At 41.3% G+C, this 15,301-nt stretch overlaps 1 protein-coding gene across 2 annotated transcripts in view; it reads left to right on the forward strand.

The window, feature by feature from the left end:
- The window catches only part of RPS6KA5 (ribosomal protein S6 kinase A5), a 92,555-nt gene that overhangs the window by 45,274 nt on the left and 31,980 nt on the right, over window positions 1-15,301 (forward strand). Inside the window, exons 2-4 of one of the 2 annotated variants that reach the window (XR_014317551.1) lie at window positions 9,866-9,993; window positions 10,692-10,775; window positions 14,076-14,179. Coding sequence is in view for 1 of the 2 variants with exons in the window: in XM_082760883.1 (XP_082617009.1) it covers window positions 10,692-10,775; window positions 14,076-14,179 (188 nt within the window). In the remaining variant the exon portion in view is untranslated. The remainder of the gene's footprint in view (window positions 1-9,865; window positions 9,994-10,691; window positions 10,776-14,075; window positions 14,180-15,301) is intronic. The other variant, XM_082760883.1, reaches the window with a different exon arrangement.

The raw sequence follows: 15,301 nt of genomic DNA on the forward strand, positions 1-15,301 counted from the left end.
GTCAGCAGCTGGTTCCATCAGGGCTTCTGGAAAAAAAGTTGGTGTACTTAACAGCAAATCAGTGTTGATTTTGAATAAAATGCTCAGTGGGTCCCTTTTATTTTCCTACCTAATATTGAGTTACAATTTACTACTTTTGCTAAGAACTCTGCTTATGATAATCATCTGCTTTCCTCTTCTTGGCTTTATTCAGCCTTGAATTTCAGCAGTAGATTGCTTTTAAGCTGAAAAGGAAGCAAGAGCTAAAGGATACAAGTACTTAGCTATGTGGAGTAGAAGATGGAATTTTTATAAAGCTCATTACAAATGTATCCTGGAGTGTTTTATCTACAAAGAACCATTTGTCACTTACAGTATGACTTTCTTTTGGTATTGAAATTTAATTACACAAAAATATTTTACAAGATACAGTGTCAATTTTTTAAGCCTTCACAATTATCTTGGGAGTTTTAAAGATTTTTTTTGCAAGGGACAAAAAATATCTCAGGCATGAACTTAAGAAAGAAAGAATAATTTTAAATACTGTTTTCAAAATTCAGTTTCTCATTAAAAGGTAAAGTTTGTTGAATGGTAGAAAGTGGATTATTGTTTTTATTTTTGATGTTCTAGAGAAAAGCTAAATATAATTGAAAGTCAGAATAACCTTGATATATATATACATACATGTGTGTATATATATGTATACACACTTTTTTGATAGTTCCTTAAAAAATCTATTGGTCATAATTTTGTATCTTTTGAAATGTTTTCAGTGGGCCCTCCCACCAGCACAGGTATATTCCTGTGCTGGATACTTGAGATCATAAGGGGGCTGCTGTACCACGGTATATGCTCGTATCTAAATCTCCAGTCTCTTTCTCGTCATTCTAGTACCTTGAAGCCTAGTTTTACAAAACACCATAGAGACTGTCGTGGTTTAACCCGGCTGGCAGCTAAACACCACGCAGCCGTTCGCTCACCCTCCCCCCTCCCTCTCTGGGACGGGGGAGAGAAATGGAAAGTGAAGCCCGTGAGTTGAGATAAAGACAGTTTAATAAGACAGGAAAATAATAATAATAATAATAATAATGATGATACAATGGTGATAATACGAAAGTAATAATAGTATGTACAAACAAGTGATGCACAATGCAATTGCTCACCACCCGCTGACCGATGCCCAGCCTAACCCCGAGCAGTCCGGCCCCCTCCCCCCGGCTAGCCACCCCTATATATTGTTTAGCATGACGTCAGATGGTATGGAATACCCCTTTGGCTAGTTTGGGTCACCTGTCCTGGGTCTGTCCCCTCCCAGCTCTTACTGCACCCCCCAGCCTGCCCGTTGGCAGGACAGAGCAAAGGCTGAGATGTCCTTGGCTTAGTATAAGCACTGCTCTGCAACAATTAAAGCATCGGGGTGTTATCAGCACTCTTCTCATTCTAAGCCAAAACACAGCATTCCACCAGCTACTAGGAAGAAAATTAATTCTGTGCTAACTGAAACCAGGACATCTATCCACCCCTTATTCCATACCATTTATGTCATGCTCAGGTTACACTCTTTTCCATACATTCTAATTAGTCACCTATAGTAATCATGGTAGTGATAATATACAGTATAATATACTATTTAACATGGTGCAATTCAGTTCATGGGCTATTCTCACCCAGTATTAAATCTCCTTGAGGTACACACCGGACCTCTCCGTTCTTTTGCATTACCCACCAAGTATATCCAGGTCCCTGAGCGAAAACAATTCCACGAATAGGTTTGCCTTTTCCTGAGGCAGGAGTAGCCCAGACTGTTTTACCCAGCATATTTCTTACATGCACTACAGGAACTTTATCCCCATCTACAGTACGTAACAGGTTTGATTGGGCAGGTCCAGCTCGGTTGGTAGATCCCCTAGTATTGACTAACCAGGTGGCCTTTGCCAAATGCGTATCCCAGTTTTTGAACGTCCCAGCGCCCATTGCTTTCAAGGTAGTCTTTAACAGGCCATTGTATCGTTCAACTTTCCCGGAGGCTGGTGCATGATAGGGGATGTGATACACCCATTCAATACCATGTTCTTTGGCCCAAGTGTCTATAAGGTTGTTTCGGAAGTGAGTCCCATTGTCTGATTCTATTCTTTCTGGGGTGCCATGTCGCCATAGGACTTGCTTTTCAAGGCCCAGGATGGTGTTCCGGGCGGTAGCATGAGGCACAGGATATGTTTCCAGCCATCCGGTGGTTGCTTCCACCATTGTAAGTACGTGGCGCTTGCCATTGCGAGTTTGAGGGAGTGTGATGTAATCAATCTGCCAGGCCTCTCCATATTTATATTTCAGCCATCGTCCTCCATACCAAAGAGGCTTTGACCGTTTGGCTTGCTTGATTGCAGCACATGTTTCACAGTCATGAATAACCTGTGCTATAGCGTCCATGGTCAAGTCCACCCCTCGATCACGAGCCCATCTGTATGTTGCATCTCTACCTTGATGGCCTGAGGTGTCATGGGCCCATCGGGCTATAAATAATTCACCTTTATGCTGCCAATCCAGGTCCACCTGAGCTACTTCAATCTTAGCAGCCTGATCCACCTGCTGGTTGTTTTGATGTTCTTCAGTAGCCCGATTCTTGGGCACATGAGCATCTACGTGGCGTACTTTCACAGCCAGGTTCTCTACCCGAGCAGCAATATCTTGCCACAATGCAGCAGCCCAGATAGGTTTGCCCCTACGCTGCCAGTTGTTTTGCTTCCATTGCTGTAACCATCCCCACAGGGCATTTGCTACCATCCATGAATCGGTGTAGAGATAGAGAACTGGCCATTTTTCTCGTTCAGCAATGTCTAAAGCCAGCTGAATGGCTTTCACTTCTGCAAACTGACTCGATTCACCTTCTCCCTCAGCAGCTTCTGCAACTCGTCGCGTAGGACTCCATACAGCAGCCTTCCATCTCCGATGCTTCCCCACAATACGACAGGACCCATCAGTGAACAGGGCATATTTCTTTTCATTCTCTGGCAACTGGTTGTACAGTGGGGCTTCTTCAGCACGACCCACCTCCTCCTCTGATGATATCCCAAAGTATTTGCCTTCTGGCCAGTCCATGATCACTTCCAATATTCCTGGGCGACTGGGGTTTCCTATTCGAGCCCGCTGAGTAATCAGTGCAACCCACTTGCTCCATGTAGCATCAGTTGCATGATGCGTAGAGGGGACCCTTCCCTTGAACATCCAGCCTAGTACCGGTAATCGGGGTGCTAGGAGGAGCTGCGCTTCAGTACCGACCACCTCCGAAGCAGATCGAACTCCTTCATATGCTGCCAATATCTCCTTTTCAGTTGGAGTATAGCGGGCCTCAGATCCTCTGTATCCCCGACTCCAAAACCCCAGAGGCCGACCTCGAGTTTCCCCAGGTTCTTTCTGCCAGAGGCTCCAGGTGGGGCCGTTCTCCCCGGCTGCAGTGTAGAGCACATTCTTTACATCTGGTCCTGTTCGAACTGGCCCAAGGGCTACTGCATGGACTATTTCCTGCTTGATTTGTTCAAAGGCTTGTCGTTGTTCAGGGCCCCATTCAAACTCATTCTTCTTACGAGTTACTTGGTAGAGTGGGTTTACAATCAGACTGTAATTTGGGATGTGCATTCTCCAAAACCCCACAACACCTAGGAAAGTCTGTGTTTCTTTTTTGTTAGTTGGTGGAGACATAGCTGTTATTTTGTTGATCACATCCATTGGGATTTGACGACGTCCATCTTGCCATTTTATTCCTAAAAACTGGATCTCCCGTGCAGGTCCTTTGACTTTATTTTGTTTTATGGCAAAACCGGCTTTCAGAAGGATTTGGACTATTTTCTTCCCTTTCTCGAAAACTTCCTCTGCTGTGTCACCCCACACAATAATGTCATCGATGTACTGCAGGTGTTCAGGAGCTTCCCCCTGCTCTAGTGCAGACTGGATCAGCCCATGGCAAATGGTAGGGCTGTGTTTCCACCCCTGGGGCAGCCTATTCCAGGTATATTGGACTCCCCTCCAAGTGAAGGCAAATTGTGGCCTGCACTCTGCTGCTAGAGGGATGGAGAAAAATGCATTAGCGATATCAATTGTGGCGTACCACTTGGCTGCCTTCGATTCAAGTTCATACTGAAGTTCCAGCATGTCCGGCACTGCAGCACTCAGTGGTGGCGTGACTTCGTTCAGGCCGCGATAGTCCACTGTTAGTCTCCACTCGCCATTAGACTTTCGCACTGGCCATATGGGACTATTGAAAGGTGAATGAGTCTTGCTGATCACTCCTTGGCTCTCCAATTGACGAATTAGCTTATGGATGGGAATCAGGGAGTCTCGGTTGGTGCGATATTGCCGCCGGTGCACAGTTGTGGTAGCAATTGGCACTTGCTGTTCTTCGACCCTCAGCAACCCCACAACAGAGGGGTCCTCTGAGAGACCAGGCAAGGTAGATAATTGTTTAATGCCCTCTGTCTCTAAGGCAGCAATACCAAAAGCCCACCGGAACCCTTTTGGGTCCTTGCAGTATCCTCTTCTAAGATAGTCTATGCCAAGGATACATGGAGCATCCGGACCAGTCACAATGCGGTGCTTTTCCCACTCATTCCCAGTCAGACTCACTTCAGCCTCCAATACAGTCAACTGCTGAGATCCCCCTGTCACTCCACAAATATAGATGGGCTCTGGTCCTTTATAGCTCGATGGCATTATAGTACATTGTGCACCGGTGTCTACTAAAGCCTTATACTTCTGTGCGCGTGATGTGCCAGGCCATCGAATCCACACAGTCCAATAAACTCGATTGTCCCTTTCCTCCCCCTGGCTGGAGGCAGGGCCCCCCTAATCCTGGTCAGAATCTTCCTCGTTTCTGTGTTTGAAGGACTGTCTGCTGGAAGTTGGAGCAGCAAACTTTTCGGAGAATCCCTTTTTCCTGATTGTTTTCTTTTGCAACTCACGTACCCGTGCCTCTAGGGTCGCGGTAGATTTTCCATCCCACTTTCTCATGTCCTCTCCATGGTCTCGTAAGTAAAACCACAGGGTGGCACGGGGTGAGTACCCACCATATCGTCTTCCTTGTGTGGGTGAACGCCTACCCCTGACAGCTGAGACACTGCTTTGTACAGGTGCGAAGGAGAATAATCTCTCTTCAAGTTGGTGAACCTTTTCAGAAAGTTTCTCCCAAGTGTTCTCCTTTGGTCGGTGGGCACTGGTTGGTTCAGGTGGGGAGGACAATAGATTCTCTTCAAGTTGGTGAACCTTTTCAGAAAGTTTCTCCACAGCTGAGACGCAGGCCTGTAAGGAAGAGGAGAGACTTTCTTCGTACTGCCGGAGTTGTTTAGCCGCTTCACCCACTGTGGGTTCCTCATCCTCTTTCCAGGCCATTATTGCCAATGAGCTGGCATATGATGATGGTGCACTCCGTACAAACTTCCGCCACATGGGTCGTGTACACTTGACTTCATCTGGATCTGTGGATGTTTGTTTGAGGTCTGGATCCTCATAAATCACTTCCCGTACGGCTAATTCCCTCAGGTACTGGATTCCCTTCTCCATAGTGGTCCACTTGCCTGGTAGACATAAAATATCTTCCTTGAAGGGATACCTTTCCCTCACAGCTGAGAGGAGACGCCTCCAGAGGCTGGTGGGTCGTGCTCCATCTGCAATTGCTTTGTCAATGCCGGCGTCTCGAGCAAGGGATCCCAGCCGCTTGGCTTCCCTGCCGTCTAATTCCACACAATTGGCTCCAGAGTCCCAGCACCGGAGCAGCCAGGTGACAAGCTGCTCACCTATACAGCGACCAAAATCTTTTCGCACATCTCGTAGCTCGCGCTCGTTTAGGCTTCGGGTAGTTACTGTTGCTCTTTCGGCATCCTCATCTTCCTCCTCCTGAATCCTTGACGGCCCAGCGTCGTCATCATCTTCGTCATCTCTATACTTAGTTTTGGCAGAAGCCTTACCTGGATTGGCAGAAGACTCTCTGCGTTCTAAACGACTTGAATTTCTATACCATATTTTCACCTTCTCTACAGGGGCAGCTTGCACTGCTACTGCTCGTTTCTCTGACTTTGTTACAGGGTCTGCCACAGGGGTTGGAATGCCCTCTGCAGGGTCAACTTGCACTGCTACAGCTCGTTTCTCTGACACGGCCACAGGAGCTGGAGCGGCTACAGGAGCTGGAGCAGTTGCAGGAACCGGAGCTGTAGCGGCTACAGGAGCTGGAGCTGGAGCTGGAGCAGTTGCAGGAGCTGGGACTGGAGCAGCAGTAGGAGCTGGAGCTGGAGCGGCTTCAGGAGCTGGAGCTGGAGCGGCTTCAGGAGCTGGGACTGGAGCAGTTGCAGGAACTGGGACTGGAGTAGCGGCCGGAGCTGGAACTGGAGCGACTGCAGGAACTGGGACTGGAGCAGCTGCAGGAGCTGGAGCTGGAGCGGCTTCAGGAGCTGGAGCTGGAGCAGCTTCAGGAGCTGGGACTGGAGCAGTTGCAGGAACTGGGACTGGAGTAGCGGCCGGAGCTGGAACTGGAGCGACTGCAGGAACTGGGACTGGGGCGGCTTCAGGAGCTGGGACTGGGGCGGCTTCAGGAACTGGGACTGGAGCGGCTGCAGGAGCTGGGACTGGAGCGGCTGCAGGAGCTGGGACTGGAGTGGCTGCAGGAGCTGGGACTGGAGCATCTGCAGAAGCTGGGACTGGAGCGGCTGCAGAGTCCACCGTAGGGGTCACAGTGGCCGTTGGATCTGTCACGGGACTTGGAGTGGCCGCAGGGTCTGTCACTAAGTTGATAGCAGTATCCATGGCAGCTCGATAGGCGTAAGCCAGGCCCCAGCATGTTACAATGATTTGTGTTACTTTGGAACTTCCCGAATCGCGACACCTTTTATTCAAGCATTCTGCCAGTTTTTGAGGATTTTGCACTTGTTCAGGGGTGAATTTCCAAAACACTGGGGGTGCCAACTGGTCTAGATGCCTGCCCATATCCTCCCATACTCCCTGCCACCCACAACTATACTGCCTCCGGGCAGATCTCCGGATGAGCTTCCTAAGTAGTTGTTTAACTTTAAGCAGAACCTGAAGTGCATTCAGGAGGCAGAACAACAAGACTATGCTGGTCTGAGTATCCCAAGGATATTCAATATCTTGGAGAGCTATTGTAATAAACTCGGAGGATAAGAGGGTGGTGAAGGAGGAAGGGAGAGTGATCAAGGAGGGTACAGGGGTGGTGAAGGAGAAAGGGAGAGTGATCAAGTAAGAAAAATTATCTTCCCCTTTCCCCTCCACAGATTGACTCCCTAATGAAAAAAGGCAACAGATACAATTGCTAATAGTTTCCAAAATACAGTTTCCAAAGTATAGAATCGAAGATGTTACTGAGTACAAATACCAGGTTAGAGTCATGGCCAGATATTTCATCATCTCATAAGCCACTGATACAACACACAGTACCATAATGGTCTGAAACCAGGGCCCGGAGAGGATAAACAACATGACAGAGAGCACATACGGAAAATAACGTGCTATAATACTCAATTTGGAAAACAGGCGCAGCACAGTTGAGATTAAAGCAATCAGCATTATGACAAGTGACTATTAAGCAGGTCTAATACTTATACCAATTTTAGTTTAACACACTCTGGTCAGATCTGCCGTTATCTCAACCTTTCGTGCCCCACGTTGGGCGCCAAAAAGACTGTCGTGGTTTAACCCGGCTGGCAGCTAAACACCACGCAGCCGTTCGCTCACCCTCCCCCCTCCCTCTCTGGGACGGGGGAGAGAAATGGAAAGTGAAGCCCGTGAGTTGAGATAAAGACAGTTTAATAAGACAGGAAAATAATAATAATAATAATAATAATGATGATACAATGGTGATAATACGAAAGTAATAATAGTATGTACAAACAAGTGATGCACAATGCAATTGCTCACCACCCGCTGACCGATGCCCAGCCTAACCCCGAGCAGTCCGGCCCCCTCCCCCCGGCTAGCCACCCCTATATATTGTTTAGCATGACGTCAGATGGTATGGAATACCCCTTTGGCTAGTTTGGGTCACCTGTCCTGGGTCTGTCCCCTCCCAGCTCTTACTGCACCCCCCAGCCTGCCCGTTGGCAGGACAGAGCAAAGGCTGAGATGTCCTTGGCTTAGTATAAGCACTGCTCTGCAACAATTAAAGCATCGGGGTGTTATCAGCACTCTTCTCATTCTAAGCCAAAACACAGCATTCCACCAGCTACTAGGAAGAAAATTAATTCTGTGCTAACTGAAACCAGGACATAAAATGCTCAGTGGGTCCCTTTTATTTTCCTACCTAATATTGAGTTACAATTTACTACTTTTGCTAAGAACTCTGCTTATGATAATCATCTGCTTTCCTCTTCTTGGCTTTATTCAGCCTTGAATTTCAGCAGTAGATTGCTTTTAAGCTGAAAAGGAAGCAAGAGCTAAAGGATACAAGTACTTAGCTATGTGGAGTAGAAGATGGAATTTTTATAAAGCTCATTACAAATGTATCCTGGAGTGTTTTATCTACAAAGAACCATTTGTCACTTACAGTATGACTTTCTTTTGGTATTGAAATTTAATTACACAAAAATATTTTACAAGATACAGTGTCAATTTTTTAAGCCTTCACAATTATCTTGGGAGTTTTAAAGATTTTTTTTGCAAGGGACAAAAAATATCTCAGGCATGAACTTAAGAAAGAAAGAATAATTTTAAATACTGTTTTCAAAATTCAGTTTCTCATTAAAAGGTAAAGTTTGTTGAATGGTAGAAAGTGGATTATTGTTTTTATTTTTGATGTTCTAGAGAAAAGCTAAATATAATTGAAAGTCAGAATAACCTTGATATATATATACATACATGTGTGTATATATATGTATACACACTTTTTTGATAGTTCCTTAAAAAATCTATTGGTCATAATTTTGTATCTTTTGAAATGTTTTCAGTGGGCCCTCCCACCAGCACAGGTATATTCCTGTGCTGGATACTTGAGATCATAAGGGGGCTGCTGTACCACGGTATATGCTCGTATCTAAATCTCCAGTCTCTTTCTCGTCATTCTAGTACCTTGAAGCCTAGTTTTACAAAACACCATAGAGACAAACATAATTTTGAAGATAACTCACTGAATTTGCAGCTAGCTAAATGATACAGTTTTCATCTCCCCCTCCCTTTTTCTTTTTGATGTATCAACATTATAAATCGTTTTCTTAAATCTCAGCTTGGCTGCATTGTCTTTTGCAAGGGTACTTTGGGCAGACAGAAGGTGAAGGAAGGTTTCAGTTTGTGTTTTTCACTCCTCTTCCTTTTCCTTCCTCCCCTTCTTCCCTCCTGCCCCAGCTGAAGGAAGAGCAAACGGAGAGATAGTACTTCAGGTTGGCTAACGCCCGGATGGAGGGCTAGGAATTTCTGACTTTTTCGTTTTGTTTTTGCTTTTTATCACACTATTTTTCTTTGGATAACAGGTACTGGAAAAGACAATAAAAGAGAAACAGTAGTTGTGTCAAAAGAAAGTGGTAACATGAAAAGTGTATTATTTTATGGCTTTGTCTCAGAAGTTGATATTTCAAGTTAATATTTGAACCAAATGAGGCTCAGAACTATTTTAAACCCAGAATTTTACAAAAAATAAAAAGCCCAACCCCCTCTTCCCCCCCAAAAAACAGTCACAGTGTATGTATTTTAATAAGTACAGTTTATGAATATGCTGTTGGACTGTTTATTTTTTTCTGCCTCACGGTAGCACTGAGCACTATTTCTGATTTTAGGAGCTTCCTCTCACTAGTGCAGTACAATCTTTTATGTAGCACCTGTTTTAAACTCCAAATCTGCATCTACGAATGTAAAACCTGACTTTTGAAATATTTGCTTTTTTGAACACTCTTCTTTAAAGGACCTGTCAGGATCTCTCCCCCAAATGCTAGAAGCTTGAAGGATAAGGGAGGAACAATGTTGCATGGCCCAAACACATGTGCTTTCGTCATTAGCAAGGTCCAGCATGACCTCATGTTGACCTCAAAGGTAAATCGCTCTCAGGGAACAATTATACATGCCTGTGAAAGCAGCTTAGTTTTGAACATAATCAAAACAATAACTTCAGTATATAGAATAAACTTAAATTTACAACTCTGTCTGTCTGTTTGCTTTTCTCTTTCTCTCTCTTGTCTCTCTCCAAGTCTCTTCTTGAGAGAACGTTGGGTTTTTATGTGCGTTTTGTGAAAGGGAATTACTTTTCTAGAGGTCGTAATAAATTCCTAAATATGGAGAACCCAAAGGATCTTTTATCTAATTTAGTCAAGTCATACATCTTACAATGAATCGCTCTTTTTAACTTAAGCATTTCATTTGTTTAGAGTATTGATATTGCAGCCTTCAGAATGTGTCTATATTGCCTTGAGGAATGATGTGTGGTTCTGAAATGTATAGATCATTTAGACTAATAGGAATGTTTTTAAATATCAATACATTACTTTTTGTGTGCTTATGTTAGACTACCACACAAGCTTACGACATCTTATTTTTTTTGTAGAAAACTCTAAATAGTTTGTAGTGTTGTGTGATACATCTCTGCATATGATTGGAGTATGATTTAGCTAGCAGTTCTGAGCTATTTGGAGAAGATTTGCTGGCAGCATCTTGGAACTGTTAGCCAGATATGTCCCATATAATTAGGACAATATAATCATTTGATATGAATTTTATTTTCTTTTTTTTGCTAGAATGAGAGAGCGTATTCCTTCTGTGGAACGATAGAATACATGGCTCCAGATATTGTAAGGGGAGGAGATACAGGACACGATAAGGTATGTTCTGAGTTTATTACTGAGAAAATGTTAATTCTCTGGGCATCACTGTTGTTCAGTTTGAGTTTTTTTGTAGAATGTAATAGTGTCTTACTTAAACGTGCCTTATTTCAGGTTGCCCTAAAATAGATTATTGCCTATATTAAAAAACATTGGCATAATTTATTTTCAGTTTGAAGTTAGGTTTTAACCAAAGTACAAGGCATATTTCTAAAGCTGTTGAGGCTCACTTGTATTCTATTTGACTCTTGTTCTCAATGTGCAGTGGGACAAAAAAAATTAGCTCATACTTACTGTTATTTAAAAACTGTTTAGTTTGGAGTGGAAAAACAACTGTTTTGTGACTAATTCTGATATATTTTTACAATTATACATCAGGTTAGTCAATTATCTTATTTGAAGTCTTGAGTGGATTATTAATGTAAGTTTGGGAAATATTCTCAGATTGTCAAAAAATAATTCCACTTAGCTTGAGACTAATTTTTTTATATGAATTAATGTCAGTAACTGATGGCAACAATTAAGATGACCATTATTCACAGATGGAACTCAAAACAAACAAACAAATAAAAATGTCGCAACTCTATTCCACTGAAAAAATTCTACAGTATTCCTAGATAAATTATTTAATTATTTTGACTGGTTACTATACTGAGAAGTTTTTGAGAATATATTATCTCCGTGGTTGTTGGTTTTTTGTTTGTTTTTTTTTTTTTTTTTCTGTTGGGGGTCCTGGAATATACTTGATGACGATTCATCTTAGAATAGCATTTTTAAGCACTGGAAAATATTATGTCACCCTCTACCCTCTATCTCCTTTTCCTAGTTTACTGAACTCAGTCTGACTTTGCTTTAGAAGGTTCTTTCTCTGTTTATTCTGCTTCTGTTTTGGTCTAAATTTGCCTGTAATATTTTTTCAAGTAGGAAACACTGTAGTGGGCACAGTATTTCAGCTAAGTGTTGGCAGTTTGAAGCACAGTAGAATGACTACCTCCCTGATTCTTCTATTAGACATAAAATGGAAAATTTGATTTGTCTTTTCATTTAGTCATTGTCTCACACCTACCTTTGTTTCACTATAATCTTTGTATATTTTTTCACAGTACTGTTTACTTAATCATTATTAAAATGGAATTTTACAAATTTATGAATCTAATCTCCATTTCCTGCACTCTGTATTTCTCCTTTAGTTTAATCTTGCCAATTTCAGAGGATCTCTCCAATGCAGCAGTCACTTTAAATTGTGTTTTGTTTTTTTCTCAAGTGCTTACAGATTCTGTAGTATTGCTGCTATTGCTGATTTTAAGAGCAATCTCTGTGCTGTTATCTTTGATTCATTCTACTTGATATTTTCCTGAGGTATAGAGAAGAGCTGTATAATACACTTAAAGAAATAGCCTAACAATTTGATGGCAAATGATTGACAGCTGTTAAATAAAGGTGTTTGGTTTTTTCAGTTATATGTGGTGGTAATTGTTTACCTTACAAATTCTTGGCTAACTGTTGACAATGTTATTTGGCATGGTGTTTGAAGGTTTTAGTGTATTTTGTATTTACTGCTTATCTAGCTACCCATGATCTTATTTAAAAAAGAGGAAATGAGATTGCCATAGTATGCTATGCTCTTGATAAATCAGTGTTTTTGCTTTTAATCTCTTCTAGATAGTTATCTTGTTTGTATTAAAAACTTGCTCCAGATTTTTTTTTTTTTTTTAGAGTTTGATTCTGATTCTGTAGATCCTCCTACTCTTTTGGAAAAACATACACCTCTCCTGGGACCTTCTCTGATCATTGTGTATTTGCAAGGAGAGTTATTGACAATACGGAGACTTCTTCAGCTAGTTCCTTTAGACATTCTTGGATGAATAGACCAAACATCAGATTTTGTGTATCTTGAAAAAACAAAACAAAACAAAAAGCCACAGCCTCTAAAGTAGGAAGTCAACTTTTCATCATTTACTGGTTGTCTTCCTGTAATGTATTAATTTTGTCAGCACAAGTGAAGCATAATTTCAGTTTCATAGATATGCAAATTTCATGAAAATAAAATTGAGAAGCTCAAACACCTGTAGTTAAATTAATTTTGTCTAAATGACTAACCTGCTTCCTTTATTTTTCATAGTAGTTTCTTTTCCTATGAAAGAGAGAAAAAATTCTTTATGGATATGAAGCTTTTTTTTTTTTTTGTAATTAAAAGATTTTCGGAAATAACATTGGGTATGAGAGTATGGAGTAAATATGAGCATTTTGTCTCAAAAAATACTTTCCTCTTAGAAAACCTCTGTTTTCTGTCCCCATGTAACTCTACCTGTCCTTGAAAACAAGTATTGGGATAGTCAGACAAAATCAGAGAGACTATGGGATTATCTGAAGACTTTTTTTTTAAAGTATTGGTACTTTAAACAAAAATAATAAATAAATAATAAACAAAATAAATAAAATGTTATGAGGTGTCAGAGAGATTAATAAGATGACAAGGGGGAATGGTTTTAAACTAAGACGGGAGATTTAGGTTAGATATTAGGAGAAAGTTTTTCACTCATAGGGTGGTGAGGCACTGGAACGGGTTGCCCAGAGAGGTTGTGGATGCTCCATCCCTGGAGGCATTCAAGCCCAGGCTGGATGTGGCTCTGGGCAGCCTGATCTAGTGGTTGGAAACCCAGCACAAAGCAGGGGGGGTTGAAACTAGATGATCTTTAAGGTTCTTTTCAACCCAGGCCATTCTATGATTCTGTGATTCTATGATTAATATATGGGAAGCCAAAGATAATGTGTTGCCATGAAATATAAGATGAAGTTCCATAGCATTTCAGGTGTCCTGATTAACTGTGAGCTGTAGACCTAAAGTGTACTTTTTAAAAGTTCCTTAGTTTCATTCTCAAGCTCCTGAAAGCTCAGGTTCCAATACTTCATAGCAAGCTTTAGTTATTTCAAGTATGTATAAGCTCCATTATTTCAAGTAGGTTTCAGAATTCTTTTCATATTCCAATGTTAAAACTCAAAATTAATTCTGGGGAAAAAGTCAAGTGAAACTTTAGTAGCCAGTGGAAAGACTTCAGCTTGAGAAATTAATTGAAGAAGCTGAGTGGAGAGCTTTCAAAGTAACTGATTTAATATAGGAAATACCTTCAATCATTACTGCAATCTTTCAAGCTTCGTTTTGTCCATGTTTACCTCAGTTGTGAATAGGTGGGCTGTTCCTTTTGCTAGCTCTTTACTGGCTGCATTGTTTTGTTCCTCCTTGTATTAACAATTTTACATTGCTGTATCATAACTTACATAATTATTGTTTTTCTACAGGCTGTTGATTGGTGGAGTGTTGGTGTTCTTATGTATGAACTGTTAACTGGAGCGTCACCATTTACAGTTGATGGAGAGAAGAATTCTCAAGCAGAGATTTCTAGGTAAGGTTCAAAACAGTACGTTACATGTGCTTGCTCACAAATTGATGCTTCGCTATAATATATATTTCATGAGAATTTTGATATGGAGTTTAGGAAGAAAGAGCTACCAGGGTAATATGTCATGCATTACCTGGTTCTGTGTAACAGATTGACATCTGAAAGCAGACAGGTTACTTCAGTAATCTGCAGAGGTTAATAAAATAGAACTGACCTTTACGAAAGACCTGTTTTGTTTAAGCTACAGTGGAACCACAGCTTTGCTGCTGCCCAACCCTATTGCATGTTTACTGTTGAAAGGGAAGTCAAATGAAACATGAAATTATACGTAAACAGAATTATCACATTCGACATCTTGATACTGAATACTAAATTAAATACTGAGACGTATTTAGCTGGAGAGATTTTTGTCTTTCTTGCTAGACCCCTCCATTGTATAAGTTTAAATTACCAGGATTTACCCTACTCCCACTTTTTTTTTTTTTTTTTTTTTTTTTTGTTAATGGGAATGTTTCTTTTGTTAGTATATGACATGAAACAAAGAACGTGATCCTTTCTAGACATACTTGCATATTTATAAGAAATTAGTATGAAACATGGAAATCAAGTAACCTATACCATTCTTGCGTTTTACATATAAACTTTTTAGATGCATGTTCTTCGGGATTTGATTGTCTTCTGGTAGGTTCTTCTCTGCTCTTGATTTTTTTTTTTTTTTTAATTTTTTGCTCTTTTTTTTTTTTTCTCATAATTTATGGTTAAATTCAAAGATGAGAAACTGCAAGGCTGCCAGCATCCACTCTCTGATGGCTATTACTCTAATTTCTGACTGAAATTTTCTTGTGACAAGTTGACTGCCTTTTTTTCCAGGTATTGATGTTGTCCTTTGGTATGTTTTTATTCTAGTTGGTGTTCATACTATGTTTCTATGTACTCTACATTTGTATATACTGTACAACTTCTCTCCATGACTATCTTGGATCTTTCTAGTTTAATTTCCTCTCTAAACTGATAAAAAAAAATAAATAAAAAAAAAATACAACCCTGAATTGCAGATAATGTCATCAGATATCTGTAGTTGCCAATGGTGTTGAAATCACTAGCACTGGCAAATTTGTACAAGCT

Source organism: Aythya marila, assembly GCF_965140915.1.
Source record: "Aythya marila genome assembly, chromosome: 5".
Lineage (NCBI taxonomy): Eukaryota > Metazoa > Chordata > Aves > Anseriformes > Anatidae > Aythya > Aythya marila.